This window comes from Leptonychotes weddellii, chromosome 5 (assembly GCF_054177405.1).
Source record: "Leptonychotes weddellii isolate Sample4059 chromosome 5, ASM5417740v2, whole genome shotgun sequence".
NCBI lineage: Eukaryota > Metazoa > Chordata > Mammalia > Carnivora > Phocidae > Leptonychotes > Leptonychotes weddellii.
Genome location: NC_138373.1, coordinates 34832410 through 34849529, shown reverse-complemented (window position 1 = coordinate 34849529; position 17120 = coordinate 34832410). Strand labels below are relative to the sequence as shown.

General features: G+C 52.4%; 2 protein-coding genes across 12 annotated transcripts in view; one reads left to right on the top strand and one right to left on the bottom strand.

Moving 5' to 3' along the window:
* Positions 1 to 13288, top strand: part of GNPTG (N-acetylglucosamine-1-phosphate transferase subunit gamma) — a 15558-nt gene extending 2270 nt beyond the window's left edge. The window contains exons 4-12 of one of the 3 annotated variants that reach the window (XR_004078426.2): positions 11135 to 11189; positions 11256 to 11339; positions 11424 to 11517; positions 11595 to 11709; positions 11787 to 11869; positions 11961 to 12089; positions 12160 to 12241; positions 12338 to 12520; positions 12734 to 13288. Coding sequence is in view for 2 of the 3 variants with exons in the window: in XM_031037538.2 (XP_030893398.2) it covers positions 11135 to 11189; positions 11256 to 11339; positions 11424 to 11517; positions 11595 to 11709; positions 11787 to 11869; positions 11961 to 12089; positions 12160 to 12241; positions 12338 to 12435 (740 nt within the window). In the remaining variant the exon portion in view is untranslated. Of the gene's footprint in view, positions 1 to 11134; positions 11190 to 11255; positions 11340 to 11423; positions 11518 to 11594; positions 11710 to 11786; positions 11870 to 11960; positions 12090 to 12159; positions 12242 to 12337; positions 12549 to 12733 lie in introns of those variants that run through there. The other 2 variants (XM_031037538.2, XM_006741951.3) reach the window with 2 other exon arrangements.
* Positions 12530 to 17120, bottom strand: part of UNKL (unk like zinc finger) — a 34785-nt gene continuing 30194 nt past the window's right edge. For all 9 annotated transcript variants that reach the window (XM_081820375.1, XM_081820376.1, XM_081820377.1 and 6 more), the window contains 5 exons: positions 17022 to 17114; positions 16572 to 16799; positions 15770 to 15972; positions 15446 to 15682; positions 12530 to 14769 (listed from right to left, as the gene is read on the bottom strand). In XM_081820375.1, coding sequence (XP_081676501.1) covers positions 14614 to 14769; positions 15446 to 15682; positions 15770 to 15972; positions 16572 to 16799; positions 17022 to 17114 — 917 coding nt within the window. In that variant the 3' untranslated portion in view covers positions 12530 to 14613. The remainder of the gene's footprint in view (positions 14770 to 15445; positions 15683 to 15769; positions 15973 to 16571; positions 16800 to 17021; positions 17115 to 17120) is intronic.

The following is a 17120-nucleotide window of genomic DNA, read 5'->3' as shown; positions in this document are numbered from 1 at the left end:
TGTAATCTTAAATCTGGAACAGGTCCCTTTACACTGTACCCCCTTTAAAAAAGGCTTTCATGACCTTGACTTTGGAGGAGTCCGGGCCAGTTGTCTTACAGAATGACCTCCTGGATTGCTCTGGTTTAGGTCATTTGCCTGGTTCTCCTTTCTTTGGTGTGTGCTCCGTGAGTGGGGAGATAGGCTGGGAAGCTGTATTACTGTCAGGTGGTCAGGGTCAGCAGTCTGGACACAGATCTTTCCTAGCAAGGCAGTGGACCATGTGTGGCCTCATGTGGGAGGGCAGTGCTTTGTGGCCAGGGTCCCTCCGCTGTCCACACGGGCTTCTGCCTCTGCTCATGGCATGTGGGCTGCGAGCCGTCCCTGGGCTCTGAGTGACCGCTGTGCTCAGGAGTCTTGCGTTCTACCCCGAGGGAGGAGGAGAGTGCGTGCCTACTTTCTGCCTCTCTCATGCAGCTGCATCTCCTAGCAGATGGCCTCTGACAAAGAATACCCTTCCTCTCCCCTCTTTTCTTTTTGAAGATCATCATCGGCTCATTTGAAACTTTTTATTGAGCTATAGTTGACACATTCAGTTTGATGAAATGTGGCAGTTGATCACATCCATGTCCTTGTTGCCCAAAACAAGGTGTAGAACAATTTCATCAACCAGAAAATGACTGTGTTCCTTTCCACATCCTCCTCCTCATCGCTTTCTGGTGTCTGTCACTGTAGATGAGTCTTCTCTGTGCTTGGCCTCCAGCTACATGGAGTCCCAGAGCATATGTTCCCGTGTCTGGTTTCTTTCCAGCCTCGTGTTTCTGGGACTCATCCGTGGTGTTGTGTGTATCACTGTTCTTATTGGTGAGTACATGTAAAAACTGAAATTGAGTATGGCCCGTAATTGATTCTGTCATGCCTAGGTCAGTGTCCTAGTTGAGGTGATGAGCCAGAGCTAGGTAAGCATTGGGAGAGGCTGCGTGATGGTACGTGGACCGTGGAGTAGGAGTTTTGCAACTTCTTGTAAGTCTCATTATTTCAAAAAGCATATACACACATATATATGTGTTTATATTGGGAGATCCATATGACTTTAAGTTTCCAACTGAAATGTAGTATTACAGGGCTGGGGTTGTTTTCTTTTTCTAACACTGAAAAGCTGGGTTCCTTAATCACATAAGTATATTTACTGGCTAACTCCCATAATTACAGAAAATAGCTTTGGGATTATAATAACAATACTACTAGTAACATGAAATGAGTGGGTGAGGCTTGAGTTTTTATGCAGTTCATTTTAGGATGTGTCCAACCAGAGACAGACGTCAGAGCTGTGTGGTGCGAGGCTGAGCACGTCTGTGTCTGCTAATCACTTCGACAAGCACTTTGGGTCAGATGTTTCTGCCTGTGCTCAGTGGTAGGGCCTGCCATGCATCTTTTTCACCTTCGATTTTCACTAACTTTAAAACCTTTTTTTTAAGTTTTGTTTTTTAAGAATCATCTATTTTATTTTTTTAAAGATTTTATTTATTTGACAGAGAGAGACACAGCGAGAGAGGGAACACAAGCAGGGGGAGCGGGAGAGGGAGAAGCAGGCTTCCCGCGGAGCAGGGAGCCCGGTGCGGGGCTCGATCCCAGGACCCTGGGATCATGACCTGAGCCGAAGGCAGACGCCAAATGACTGCGCCACCCAGGTGCCCCCAAGAATCATCTATTTTAGAGAAAGCGCTCAAGAGCGGGGTGGGCGGGGAGAGCGGCAGAGGGAGAGAATCCCAAGCAAACTCCTCACTGAGCCCAGAGCCCCACCTGGAGCTTGATCTCATGACCCTGAGATCATGACCTGAGCTGAAATCAAGAATCGGACGCTCAACCGACAGAGCCTCCAGGTGCCCCGATTTTTACTTGAGTTTAAACAGTTTTGTGATAGGGCCGATTTGGAGCATGTGGGAAAGTGGGAGGGAAGGACGATGAGGCCCCAAGTCCCGGCACTCAGCCTCAGCCCTCACCCCGCAGCTCTGTTCTCACCATTCAGCTCATTTGTATATATTTTGGCGTCTTCATCCTAAGGGCATAGCCACATTATCTTCTTCACGCTTTAAAAAAAGAAAACAAAAACACTAATTCCTTCGATAAAAATCCTGTCAGTGCCTTAGGTTTCTAATGGTCTCACATCGTTAAGAGCTGGTTTGTCCAAGTCAGCGTTTCTGCTCCGTGTGCTGTGGCCTCATGGACTTTGGATCTATAGCTCCCCTCCCTGTTTGCTCACAATTTCTTTATTGAAGAAACTGGGTCATTTGTTTACCACATTCTGAATTTTGTTCATTGCGTTCCTGTGGTGCTTAACATTTCTTCTTCAAGTTCGCTGGAATAAAGACTTTTTTTTTTTTTCCTTTCCAATCTGGTGCCTTTCGTTTGTTTTTCTTGTGTCTTGCACCGGCCAGGCCTCCTGTGCTGCTGAAGAGCCGCTCTCCCTTCCCTGCTCCTTGCTCAGCATCCCTCTGTCGGCTCCAGCGTCCCCCCTTGGTCGGGAGAGGAGGTTCCCTCTCCTGCCTGCTTGCTGAGTTTTCACCATGCGAATGAATAGGATTGTGTCAAATGCTTTTCTGTACCTATTGAGATGCTCAGAGAGTTCGCTTTTTCGGGCTGTTTATACAGTGGTTAGCGGGAATTTCTGAATGTTGAGCCAATCTTGTATCCTTGGAATGAACCCCACTCGGTCAAGATGAGTACACGTTTTATATATTCGATTTAAATTGCTAATTATTTCTGACCTTTTTATTTCTAGAATTTCAGTTCTTTTTTCTATTTTCTACATAACTGCTGAGACTTTGTTTATTCCTGTTTTGTTTTACTCCCTTGAACATGTTGTAATAACTGCTTTAAAATTCTCTTCTGCTTCCAGCGTTTGTGCCATGTGGGGCTTGAGCCGCAGTGGTTTTCCTTTTCTCTCCAGTGTGGGTCGCACTGCCTGCGTGCTCACATGTCTCATATTTTTGGAGTAAGGAGTAAGTTCTTGACGCGGGCTCGGCTGTGCTCCTTTGAAGAGCATGATCTATTCAGACAGATCTGAGCCCACACTTGGGCCCTGCTGGGTCTCTGGCTTTGCAGGCCTCCCCCCATGTGTCTGTGCAGGGCTGGGCCAGGGAGCCCCGCAGAGCTCGTAGGCAGTGTTGCGCTGCCTTGTGGTGCATTTTTTTTTTTTTTTTTTTTTTTTGACAGAGAGGGAACACAAGCAGGGGGAGTGGGAGAGGGAGAAGCAGGCTTCCCGCCGAGCAGGGAGCCCGATGCGGAGCTCGATCCCAGGACCCCGGAATCATGACCTGAGCCGAAGGCAGACGCCTAACGACTGAGCCACCCAGGCGCCCCCTTTTTGTTTTTTTTTAAGATTAAAAAATATATGTAAAGATTTATTTATTTTAGTGAGAGTGAGCAAGCCAGGGGGCAGGGGCTGAGCAGAGGCAGAGAGAGAGAGACTTAAACAGACTCCATGCTCATCACAGAGCCCGACACGGGGCTCAGTCTCACAACCCTGAGATCATGACCCGAACTGAAACCAGGAGTTGGACACTTAACCGACTGAGCCACCCAGGTGCTCCTAAGATTAAAAATATTTAAACTCTTCTTCATAAATATTTTTAACAAACATCTTTTTTTCCAACTGAAAAACAGAATGGGTAGCATAAACATGGTTTAATAGATTATATTCATGGCTTGGAAAAAATTACCTGACTGCTCCCTGCTCAGCGGGGAGTCTGTTTCTCCATCTCCCTCTGCCCCACCCCACATGTGCATTTTCTCTCAAACAAAATTTTTTTTAAAAATTACCCAACAAAAATGTAAAGGCTTTCAAAACAGGTATAAAGGGTGAATGTTAAATTATTCTAAGATTTTTAAACGAGCCCCATTTGCTCAAAATGTACCAAAGCTCAAACTATTTTTCTACAAAGTGTGCCCGGGAAGTATAGGGCATACATAAGTTAGGCAGAAATAGCCTCTCCAGCCACCTCACTGGACTGTTCTTCAGAAAGCAAACCTAATCTTTGCAGGCCTCCTGATTAATAAGGTTTTTAATGTAGTTGTTTCCAAAGATGTGAAAAGAAGGTGCTAGAATACCGCTGTCAAAGCCGGCGGTGCTTTGGGCACTGCACGTGCAGCGGGGAGCTGGTGCTGGGGGCGTGGGGCCTCCATGGGGCTGCCGACCCTGGGCTGGGTCCATTCTAGTGACTAGAAACTCTTGAGACACTGATTTTTCAGGACTATCCCTTTTTAGAAAATGTTTATTCCCAAACCAACTAACGTGATTGAACAAATGTACAATCTCTAAAAATGCTGAGTGGGCAAACAACAAAACTCTCTACTGGGCAGAAGAAAGGGTGTGAGCAGTTTTCTTCAGTATGGCCCTCAGCCAGGGGAAGGCCCGCTCCCGTCCGCACTGCTCTACTTCAGTCTGAAGCTTTAAAGCATGTATTCTCAACAGAGCGAGGCTTTTCTGAGAGATGGCTTTCATCTGGAGTGATTTGTTACAGACTGAAGGGTTCTGACCCATGAAGACGTGTACATTTATAAAAATAGTCCCACTGGACGCTTGATGTGTTTGGATTATGCAGCTCAAATAGTTTCCTATGAAATATTCTAGAGCTATTTTCATGTAATTAAGACACAACTCTCCAGTTTTACCACTCCTCCCCACCTAAATGTGTGTGTCCTTTACTGTGACTCAAGCTGGCTTCCAAAACAGGTGTCCAAAGGTTGCCTTAGGAAAGGTAAGCAAAGGGCTCACTATTTACCAGGTGACTTTAACTCTCATCCAGAGCCGTGCGGTGAGAGACACAGAGAAAGCGGTCTCAGGAAAAGCCCATTCTATTAATTAAGCTTCGCTTTTTAAAAGCCACTAGTATTTCTTCCAAAACAAAACCTTTAATGTGAAAATCTTGAGTTTTATGAAAATAATGTAGTGCAAGGATTTTCTCTATGCTAATGATTAAAATCAAGTATCTGGGAGAGACCCAATGGTTCTATTGAAGATGAGCTATTTTGTAAAGTCTGGCATTTAAAATTTAAAGTGAAAATGAGCACAAAGATCACAACAGTTACAGTGCAGTTTCCAATCTCTTACTGAATTTTTTAAAAAACCACTATTTTGAGCACGTGAAGCACACAACAAATACAGCTGAAAAAAGTTCTGTGAAGGGGCACCTGGGTGGCTCAGACGTTAAGCGTCTGCCTTCGGCTCAGGTCATGATCCTGGGGTCCTGGGATCGAGCCCCGCGTTGGGCTCCCTGCTCCGCGGGAAGCCTGCTTCTCCCTCTCCCCCTCCCCCTGCTTGTGTTCCCTCTCTCGCTGTGTCTCTCTCTCTCAAATAAATAAATAAAATCTTTTTTTTTTTTTAAGGTTTTATTTATTTATCTGAGAGAGAGAATGGGAGACAGAGAGCATGAGAGGGGGAGGGTCAGAGGGAGAAGCAGACTCCCTGCTGAGCGGGGAGCCCGATGTGGGACTTGATCCCGGGACTCCAGGATCATGACCTGAGCCGAAGGCAGTCGCTTAACCAACTGAGCCACCCAGGTGCCCCAATAAATAAAATCTTTAAAAAAAAAAAAGTTCTGTGAAAAAATTTCCCATCATTATGATAAAAGTAATCTTTTTTAGCAAGTCATAATTCTAAAAGGGAATGTAGGGGCACCTGGGTGGCTCAGTTGGTTAAGCATCTGCTTCGGCTCAGGTCATGATCTCGGGGTCCTGGGATCGAGCCCCACGTCGGGCTCCCTGCTCGGCAGGAAGCCTGCTTCTCCCTCTCCTACTCCCCCCGCTTGTGTTCCCTCTCTCGCTGTCTCTCTCTCTGTGTCAAATAAATTTAAAAGGGAATGTAAGTTAATCGTGGATTTAGAAGAGCTGAAAGCAACACAGGTCAGCAGAAGAGAGTGCTCGGACCTTCGGACCCTGGGCACCGGTGAGCTCAGGACTGATCCCAGCGGGCGGCAGGTCACACGGGATTCCATGGGACTCAGAACCCAGAGTTCATGTGCAAATTTCCCATGTTTTCCAGAACGTGAGCTTTGATCTTGGTTTTGTGTCTTTAAGACTGAGAATGGAAGACTGAGAATGATCAGTTGTTTGCCCAGGGCTCTGATGTCCTAGCAAAGCAGGGAGAACCACCCCGATGTGGGGCAGGGAGAGCCCCAAGGGGGTGGAGGAGGCTGTCTCGGTCTTTTCTAGCAGGAAACCATGAGAAAATATTGGAGACATTAAATGTCTTCTAAGCAAGACCACACACACAACAGTAAGCCAGCTGCCTTCTCCCAGATACAGCCAAACGGCTCATCTAACTTGTAGTTTCCGAAAGTAAAAATATTAATTTTATTTACTTTTTTTTTTTTTTTAAGATTTTATTTATTTGACAGAGAGACACAGCGAGAGAGGGAACACAAGCAGAGGGAGTGGGAGAGGGAGAAGCAGGCTTCCCGCGGAGCAGGGAGCCCGATGCGGGGCTCGATCCCAGGACCCTGGGATCATGACCTGAGCCGAAGGCAGACGCTTAACGACTGAGCCACCCAGGCGCCCCGTAATTTTATTTACTTTTTTAAATAACTGCTACACACCCAGCATGGGGCTCGAACTCAGGACCCCGAGATCAAGAGTTGCAAGCTCCTCGCACTGAGGTGGCCAGGAGCCCCCCAACTTGACTTGTAAACCAGTGCTGTTTTTTTTTTTCCAAAAGCCACGTGTGTGCTCGACTGGTTCTCAGACACCACCTGCAGTTTTGGAGTTTGAAAATGAGGGTTTTCTTTTCTATAGTTGTCTAATTGCAAACATTTCCATGATTTCCCTTGTCAGTTTTGTGCTCAGTAAGGGCAGCAAAAAACAGTGAACCAAGGAAGTGTATCCACCCCCATGAGGAGGGCACTGTAGGGTTGCACCCGTGTCCGGGGGCCTGGCAGCGTGGCACCTGCTGAATTGTGTCAAGTACATGTTTTTTCTTCGGGTTTAAAGAATTGAAGGGCTGATCCGAAAACATTGACTGTAAATGCTTTTCAGCAGTTACTCTTCGTCTGTTCTGAACTTTGGGGCTGCTGTCCTTCCTGGGGGTGGCCCTGAGAAGGAAACCCCTGGGGGCTCATCCTCGGGGCCCACTGCCTTCTTGTGTTGCCCCGACTTCGCAGCTGCTGGGTCATCCCTCATCATGCCTGTCGTCTGGTCCATGACACTGGGGTGGCTCTGAAGCGCCCTGCGGGAGGGTCGGCCTGTTGTCAGCCACGGTGGCCTCTGATACGGTTCACATTGTCCTTTGCTTTTCCCTACACAGATGAGGATGTCAGAACTCTCAAGGGCTGTTACCACTAACTCATGAAAGTTCGTGCTCTTAAATCCGTAAGAGGGATTTTTCCTGCAAGGTCATGTTCCTCACTCTATACAGTTTGGTTCACTTGCTTTGCCTTTGCGGTCATAGCCAAGAAGTCATTGCCAAAGCCCATGTCGTAAGGATTTTCTCCTGTTTTTCTACTAAGCTTTTTAGGCTTAGCCTCAAATTCATTTTGAGTTATTTTTGTATATGGTGTAAAGTAAGGTTCCGGTTCCTTCCTCTACGTCTGGTTATTGTTTCCCGGCACCATTTATTGAGAAAATGGCCCTTTCCCCCACTGAATGGTCTTGATATCAGATCATAAGAACGGATGTTCAGGACCGTCTGTGGGCTCTGGGCTCCGTCACCCCACCTGTGTGCACACCAGCACCACACTGTTTCAGTCTGTGGCTTTGAAGCATGTTTTGAAATCAGGGATTGAGTTTTTCAACTGTTCCTTTTTTTTTTTTTCCTTAAGATTTTATTTATTTGAGAAAGACACCGAGAGAGGGAACACAAGCAGGGGGAGAGGGAGAAGCAGGCTTCCCGCTGAGCAGGGAGCTGGATGCGGGGCTCGATCCCAGCACCCTGGGACCATGACCTGAGCCGAAGGCAGACGCTTAACGACTGAGCCATCCAGGCGTCCCTCAACTTTGTTCTTTTAAAGATAGTTTTGGCTGTTTGGGGTTGAGATTCCATTTTAATTTTAGGATGGGTTTTCCTATTTCTGCAAACAAATGTTACTGGGATTTTGATACAGACTGAATTAGGTCATTTAGGGTAGTATTCACATTTTAAGATTAAGTTTTCCTATCTGTGAACACAGGGCTTCTATTCATTTATTTATATCTTTTAGTCAGCTGCATTCTGTAGTTTGTACAAGTATTTTGCCTTTTTGGCTTATTCCCACTGTTTTTCTTTTCAATACTCTTGTGTATGGAATTGTTGAATTTCCTTTCTGGATTGTTAGTGTAGGGAAACACACCTGGTGTTTGTCAGTGTCGTGTCTTGCAACATTGGGAACAGACTTTTGTGGACTCTGCTTTCTCCACACGCGATCCTGGCAACAGAGTTGTGTTTCTTCCTTTCCAATTTGGATGCCTTTCTCTCTCTCGTGCCTAATTGCTCCAGCTAGAACTTGCAGTGCGGTGCTGGAACAGGGAGCACAGTGCGGAGCGCGTCCTCATCTCCTGGATCTGAGGAGTACGTCGGGTCTCGCGCCGCCCTGCACTGCCCACAGGGCGCGCTGTGGGGTCGGCCTCGGTGGCCTCCATTGTGCTGCTGCTTTCCTGCTTTTCTTCGTTTGTGGAGTGTTTGTCATGAAGGGGGGTTGAATTCTGTCAGGTGCTGCTTTCTGCAACAGCCAGGTGGCCGTGGGGTTCCCCTCTTCCTTCTGTTAACGGATTGTATTGTTGGATGTTGAACCGTCCTCGTATTCCGGGAATGAACCCCACTTGGTGATGGTGTAGGATCCCTTTAATGTGCTGTTGAAGTGCATCTGCTGGTGTTTTCGTTGAGGATTTTCTGCGTTCGTGTTCATGATGGATCTTCGTGACTCTGGTCCCAGGGTGGTGCTGGCCACGGAGGCTCTGGGAACATGTGAGGACGGCTGATCAGTTGGGTTTCTAGGAATGCGTCCATTTCACGAAGGTTGTCAATTTGTTGGAGTATGTTTCTCATCCTGTTCTCCTGTCTTGTTCCTGCAGAGTTGGCAGCGTCCCCCCTTTCATACCTCATTTTAGGAATTTCAGTGTGTGGGGTTCTCTGTCCATCTAGCTAAAGACTCATCGATTTTGTTGATCTTCGTAAAGGACCGGTGTTGGGTTTACTGATTTTTTTTTTGCCTCTGCTCCAACCTTTTATGATTTTTCCCTTGAGCTAGCCCTGGGTTCAGTGTGCTCTTTGTCTAGTTCTGGAAGGTGTAAAGACTCAGGGTCTGGTTTGTCGCCCATGTCCGAGCCCCTCAGCATTGCTGGCACCGTGCCTGTGAGCTCTGGAACCCTGTGGTCACTGGTCCGTCCCAGAGTGTTTTCTCATTTCCCTTGTGATTTCCTGTTTGACGCAGTGGTTAAGATGCTAACTCCCACATTTGTGCATCCTCTACACATGTTCCTGCTGTGATCGGGAAGGAAAGCACGTGGGTATAACCCATCTCAGGTTAGTAAGAACTCGGATGGAGCATCCTTGGTCTCCTAACGACTTCCAGCTTAGGGTCTGGTCTGTTTGCGGTGAGGTCCAGGCTGGTGCATACCCTCAGAATGTACTTGAAAGGACAGACCCTGTGGAACCAAAGTGGCTCAGCTTTGTGACTTCTCTGTCCCTCCTCTCCTGCGTTACCCCGTTGACGTTTTCTTCCAGGCGACACGCTTGATTTCAGTCTCATTTCCGCTTGTGTATATCCCACGTCTATTTTCTCTGTGGAAACCACAGGGGTTAGTAACATTGGAAATGACTAAATTCTATTATGAATTTTTTAAACTGTCATATCCCATACAAACGCTCCCGTCAGCTCTGCCCCTCCCCCAGCCCGGTCACCGATCCCACTGGCAACCCCCTTGGACTGGGTGCCATCAGCAAAGGCTTGTGATGCTGTGTCGTGCATCTGTCTTCTGGAGTCCATAGATTGACCCTCCCGGCCGTGCAGGTTGGCCGTGGATTCACGTTTACTGGAGAAGCATACAAACTTGCTCCGTCTGGACGGGCACCCCACAGCCATCAGGAACCCCTCAGCTCCGCCTCCGTGGGGAGGGTTGTTTTGGATGCAGAACAATTGAGCTGCCCTCTGGCCCGCACGCCATGTGCGCGGGGCCCCGCCGATGAGCTCAGGGACGTTGCCTACGTGTGACGGTCTTCGGATTTCTCACAATCTTCTCGTGTGTCTCGGTGAGGGTCGGAGCCTCGCCTGCTTGCAGTTCAGTGAGCGTCCTGGATTTGTAAATTCACGTCTTCTGTCCAGTGGGAAGTTTCTGCCGGGGCTCCCATGTGGTGCCCACAGCTCCGTGGCCATTTACTGGTTCTTCCATCTGCTCAGATGCTGTTGACCCTTCCTGCAACTTCTTTACTTGGCTTGTATTTTTCAGCTCCAGCATTTCTCTTCTGGTTTCTTCCTGTAATATGTTTTTGTCTGTATTCCTTTAGTTCTTGGAACATATTTAAGACTGTTTGGAAATCTTTCCTAAGTCCGGCCTCTGGGCTGCTCCTGGGATGGTTTTGTCACCTTTCCCTTGGTTAAAGCCATGTTTTCCTGCTGCCTTGTGAGAATTTGTGGAAAACAGGGCTCTGTGCTGGGGCTCCTCATCAGCTGTGTATGTGGCTGCTCTCGAAGGCCTGCCTTTCCCATCTCCCCCCACTGCTCTGTCGTCGGTGTCCCCCCATAAGCTCCTGCCCCAAACTCCTGCACGGCTCTGTGCCCCCTGCAGCTTTCGTGAGCCATGCCCACCTTTCCTGCTTGAGATCCAAGTTAGGCAAAGCGGAGACCAGTCCTTGGTCAGCTCCAGCCTGTTGGGAAGTTGCAGACAAGCTGGCCTGCTGCTCATGACCACATTGGGGGTGGTGGCAAGTACAGACACCCCAGGACTGGTCCCACCAGCTTGAAGGTGGCTTGGTACTTATTTGGTTGTGGTCACCCTCTGTGCTCCAGAACTCCTGTAAGGTTGGTTCAGCCGGTTTCTGGTTCTTCTGTTTTCCTTACATCAGGCAGGCTCCTGTGCTCCTATCTCAAGTTTAAACCGACCTGCCTTTCCCTGGAAGGTCTAGTCCTGTGGGCTGTCCGCGCACCTGCACTCCACGCTCGACTTGGCCTCTTGTGCTCTTTTCCAGGGCCTGCGCACCTCTTCAGGCTTTCTGGCAAGTGCTTCAGCCTGGTGGAGTCCACGTGAGTGAGGGAAGGTGTTGGCGGGGGGTGGGGGCCAGGACCCCCCCGACGCATCTGTGCCCCCAGGTACAAGTACGAGTTCTGCCCATTTCGCAACGTGACGCAGCATGAGCAGACCTTCCGCTGGAACGCCTATAGTGGGATCCTGGGGTGAGCCAGGGGTGTGCAGGCAGGTGGTCCCGGGCCCCTGGGCTGGTGCCCCCCCATCCCGCCTCACGTGCTGTTCTCCCTCAGCATCTGGAACGAGTGGGAAATCTCCAACAACACCTTCAGGGGCATGTGGATGAGGGACGGCGACTCCTGCCGCTCCCGGAGCCGGCAGAGCAAGGTGGGACCGTGGGGGAAGGGCCCGAGGATGCGGGGACCCAGCTTCCCCCAACCTGCCCACCAAGGCTTTCCCCACAGGTGGAGCTTACCTGTGGGAAAAGCAGCCGTCTGGCGCACGTGTCTGAGCCGAGCACCTGTGTCTATGCGCTGACGTTCGAGACGCCTCTTGTCTGCCACCCACACTCCTTGTTGGGTAGGACCCTGGGGCCAGCCCGGGGTGCAGGTGGGGGGCAGGGGAGCTCGGCTAAGTGGGCGTCTGTTGGATTGTAGTGTACCCGGCCCTGCCCCCTGCCCTGCAGCAGCGGTGGGACCAGCTGGAGCAGGACCTGGCTGATGAGCTCATCACCGCCCAGGTGAGGTAGGCGGTGAGGTACAGGGCGGGCACCCCCTTGCCCGGGCGTGGCGCAGCCACGAGCTGGCTCTTCCCTCTTCCTCCATTGCCAGGGCTATGACAAGTGGCTCAGGGCGCTTTTTGAGGATGCCGGCTACCTAAAGACCCCAGAACAAGGTGAATCGGTGCTGGAAGGAGGTGCCAAGGACCCGGCCTTCCAGACCATAGAGAGCTGCCGTGAGGTAGGGACAGGGAAGGGTACCTGGCCCAAGCGGGGCCGCACGCCCTGCCCTCGGAACTCTTGTGTTGCAGGCACATAAAGAGCTGGCGAAGGAGCTCAGGAGACTGAAGAGCATGCTGATCCAGCACGGCATCCCCTACACCAGGCCTGCGGGTGAGTCGTGCCCCGTGCGGGGCCCCAGCCCACCTGGGGACCTGCTGCCTGCAGGCCAGGCCCTGTGCTGACCCCGGCGGCTCACTGTTCTGCCAGAGACTTCCAGCTCCGAGCACGTGGGCCCCAAGACACCCCCAGACGGGACAGCGGAGCCACTCCGAGGCGACCCAGGACTGCGTGGGAACGCCCTGTGACCCGAGACTGGCAGGAAGGGGAGGCAGGTGGGGGCCACTTCCTCTGCCTCAGGGCCCCGTGGGCTCTCAGGCTCAGCTCAAAGAGGTGACAAAATAAAGATGCAAAGTTTTAATTCCTGTACTGATAAAAATAATTCCATGAATTCTGTAAACCATTGCATAAATGCTGTAGTGTAAAAAAATTTAAACAAGTGTTAACTTGAAACAATTCACTACAAGTAAATGATTACGCATTATAAATACTACCTTCTGGGTTAAGAAAGTTCCATTCCAGTAACATTCTCATCTAAATACTCAGAACAAACCTAGATCGAGGCTTCCATAAATTAATCCACATGAAGCATCCACACTGAGCCGAGGTCTCCTGCGACCCCAGTTACACAAACAGCGGAGGCTGGACCGAGACCACGAGAGCCAAGAGGCAGAACGACAGCCGAACTGAGGACGGCGAGGCCCCGGAATGCCTGTGGGGCAGGGAAGGCTCCCTCGGAGGGCCTAGGCCACCAAGACACAGGTGTGGAGGACCCAACGAGCAGTCCCCTGGGGGCCCTAAGAGTTCCACTTGCGAGATTCTTGGGGGTCCTCGCAGCACACCTGGCCTCAGCGCACGTACCGGTGGGGGGGGAGGGGAGGTCGTCCCCACGGCGCCACAGCTCCAGTCTCTCACTGCACAACAAGAACCGACCAGAGTAGCTTATACATAGACCTCAAGCTTAACTGTCCTTAATTGTTTATAATTTGAAAACGTCTAGGCTACTTATTGGTAATAAACATTGTCGTTTCCCAAAGAAGACCATAGGCCTGAAATGGGAAACAAGTGCATAAATATTAATAAAAATAATTTTAAACGGTGGTAACAGTAGCACAAAATATGTCATTTCTAAGAGCTAATCATCACTATCATTAAAAACAAAGTAGATTCACTAAAACCAACTCAATAGTCACCTTTAGTAGTGGACTAGCTGCAGAACGTCATGGATCCACCTTTAAACAGAGCTATTGGTGTGTCTTCCGTTAAAAAAGGTTTTCAACCTTTACCTATAGTAAATATTTGGTTACTGATAAAAATTTTTACCGAGCCACTTTGCACTTTACAAAATGCTATTAAACGTCTTTGGCAAAGCCACGGGTGGGCCGAGACTTCCAGGCCAGAGGGCCAGCTACGGCTGCCGCACGGAGAACAAAGTCTGGGTCAACTACAGACATCCTTTGCTTCTCCCCAGATTTCTAGGAAAAATGACCCAATGCAGACCAGAGAAGATTCAAGTCCTCACCAAAACCACACCTGTTCTCAGGAGCGTTTCTGCCACGGCCAGGCGCTCTCTGCAAGCCCGGGGTCACCGGGGTGGCTCCGGTAATCGCCAGGCTACCCTGCAGCCTGGAAGCCTCACCCCTGCAAGCTGGCGTCCATCCGGCTGCAGGGAGCGGCCGTGGGCAAGCCTCTGGCCTCAGGCCGCCCAAGGGGGAGCCAGGACACCCTTCCAGCAGGCTTGCGAAGCTACAGAGGCTCAGGCACGGCTTTGTGAAGTTAATGTGAGAGCCTCCGCCATCGGGGCCCTGGGCCGCACTTCCCCTCAGAGGAACACACAAACCCAAGGGAAGGGCGCCCTCCGCCCCTCGTGCGAGGCTCAGGCACTTAGAAAAGCGGCCGCAGGTCACGGAGCACGATCGGGCTCAGCGCCACTGCATGGTCCTGGAATATAAAACTCCAATTAATGTGCGTGTGTACGCAATTAGGAGTCCCTTTCACAAAATTAAAAACCTCTAAATGTGTCTTTCGGTATCACTGCTATAAATACTATTTGCACTTAATTTGAAAACTATAAAAAATCCTAGGCATTTCTCACTACTAGATAAACGCTCATTTCATAAGTACTAATTTCAGGATAAGAAATCTAAGACCTTTACCATACCATGAATTAACAATAAACTGATAGGAGATGGTGTAAGTTCACAGTTCACATACAAAGCTTCGCATTATCGCATATTAAAAAAACACGAACCTAAAAAGCAGCTTATACCAACTCAGAATGTCTAACGCCCCCGGTTTACAAAGTGCTTGGCGGGGTCACAGTGCGTCATTCCCGAGCCCGTGGGGCCGGCCGGGTGGGCTCTGGGGGTGCGCCCGTGAGGTTCGAGAGAAGCAGGCCGGAGCCCGGGGTGGGGGCGCCGGAGCAGTCACCATGGGAGGGGCTGGCCCTCGCAGTAGGGGCAAGGGGGCGCGCCCGCGGCGCACGGCTCACAGAGCACACGGTGTTGGCAAGGCTGGAGGACGGCGCCGCGGGCCCGCTCCCGGCACACGGCGCACTGCTTCGCTCGCAGCTGGAAGATCACCTGCAGGGCGAGACACGGGTGGTGGTGGGGTCGGGCGGCCTCCAGCGGAACCGAGGCCCCGGGAAAGCCACGGATGGGCCGTCATGGGTCATCGGGGAATGTGGCCCCGGCTGCAAAGTCAGGGCCGAGGGACGCCCCCAGAATGAAGGTGGGGGGCGGGAGAGCCCTCACGAGACGCCAGGAGCCGAGCTGCCACACCGGCGTGGGAAGGGGCGGCCAAGCAGGTGCCACCTCAAAGGGCTAGGCCCTCATAGAGGCTCCCAACTGACACGCTGTGGCCAGCAGGCTTGAGGGTCTGGGCTGGTGGGGACCCTGACTTGGGACTCGGGCCTCCAGCCACAAGAGCAGCCAAGGCCTGGGGGACTATGCCTCAGCGGCCACTGGAGGAGAAGAGCGTGTGAGGGCCGTGGAACCTTCCAGATGCTCCAAGGTCTCACAACAGGCCCTGGTGTGGAAGGGATTTACAGCCGAGGGCAGCAAAGGTGAAGGGTGGAGGCAGGCAGACATCTACCCAGGGACCCCGGGGGGCGACCTTTGTGAGGTGCCGCTCCGGCTCCGACCCCGCGGGGCGGGAGGGGCGCACACCCTGTCTTCGGAGGGCAGAGCTGGCAGTGGGGACGGATGGGGTCTGGTGAGGAAGACCAGGGGGCCGTCCAGAGCCGGAACCAGGACTCACCCCATCCACGGCTTCCAAGTCCAGGCGCAGCTGACTTTGCAGGGAGTGCAGCTTGGGGAGAGGAACGGCGCCCAGGTCAGCACAGCGCTGCAGCCCCCGGCCCTCCAGCTCTTCCCGGAGCCGCCGGAACTGGGCCTCCACCTCCTCCTTCTTCTGCAGCGCCAGGTCCCGCGCACTGTCTGCAGCCAGGGCCCGCTCCTTCGCCTCCTTCGCCTCCCGCCGCCACGCGTCACAGGCCTGAAACCCGGGGCAGTGGCGGGCTGCAGCAGCGGCACGGGGTGCCCCCCTCGCGGGCGCGCCTGCCCCACCCCCACCCGTGCTCACCTGCTGCACCTGCTGCCAGGACTCCTCCCACTGCCTGATCTTCCTCTTGGCCTCATCCAGCTGCCGCCTGACGCGGGCCAGCTCCGCGCTGTTCGGACTCGCACTTGAGGACGGGGCAGGGCCGGTGTTCAGGATGGGGGATGGGCTGGGAGAAAAGCTGCCAGAAACAAAGTCCCAGATGCTCCCGGGGACGCCGTTCAAGCCTGAGCGCAGAGGGGACAGGAGAGGTCACAGGCCGTGGCGCTGATACCCCACCTCTGGGCCCCGCTGACAGTGACCCCTGCCCCTGGCACCCTTTCCAGCTGCTCAGGCGTCTGGAAGCAGAAGAGGACATGAAGTCAGGTCTGTCCCTGCGCCATCCCTGGCCCCCGAGCCCCGCCTTGCCTCGGTCTGCAGGCCCTGCAGCTGCGGGGGTCGCCTACGGTAGGGGTGTGCACGAGAGAGTAACATGATACTTAAAATACTCTTTTAAAATACGACGAGTTACACGAGGTAACGTCTCCCAACAAAAAATACAAGGACTTGTGCTGTTCCTGTTGCGCCGGTCGGTGTGCTTGGCGCCAGGTCTCTAGTGACATCACAGGTCCCAGGGCCTGAGGCCCACCACCACGCACGGGTGACAGCTGGGGCCATCCCGTGTTCGCGCCCTGAGGCACCCTCAGCGGACTGGACAGGGGACCCCTCAGGCGGTGGCCGCCCCTGAGATAGGGCAGTGGAACGTGGGAGGGCAGCACACCCCCCCACCCCCCTCCCCCCACAGACATCATGCAGGGTGGGCATGTCCCCACCAGCACCCGCTCACCTAAGGAGCTGTAGGACGCGGCTGAGGAGCCCAGCGCTCCAGGCTCCGATCTGAGGGCCGGCGGCTGCTGGGGGGGCGTCATGGCTGAGGAGACGAGTGGCCCCGACAGGGACTGGGAGAGCGAGCTGAGCGGGGAGGTGGACAGCGATGAGGACGAGTGCAGGGATGGGGAGCGGGGCAGGCAGCCCGGGATGCTGACGGGTGCTGAGCCGCCCAGTGACCTTGGACCTGCAGAGAGCGGGGGAGGCCAAGTTAGCGGGCGGGGCGGGGGCAGCATGACCACCACGCAGGGACACGGCGGCCGCGCCCGGGTCTCTCTGCGGAGACCATGTTGCTGAGACGGAGGTACCCCGAGGGGCCAGGGGCTGAGAACCTGCCCAACCGAGAACCGTCGCAGGGCTCTGAGGAGAAAGGCTGGCCCTGGGAAGAGCCCACGGTGCGCCCTCCTACCTGTCGGGCCCAGGTCGCCACTGTCATGCTCTTCCAGCTCTCTGTTTAGAGCTGTGAGGCCGACGTCACAGAGATGAAGCTCCAGAGCAGAACCTGGTG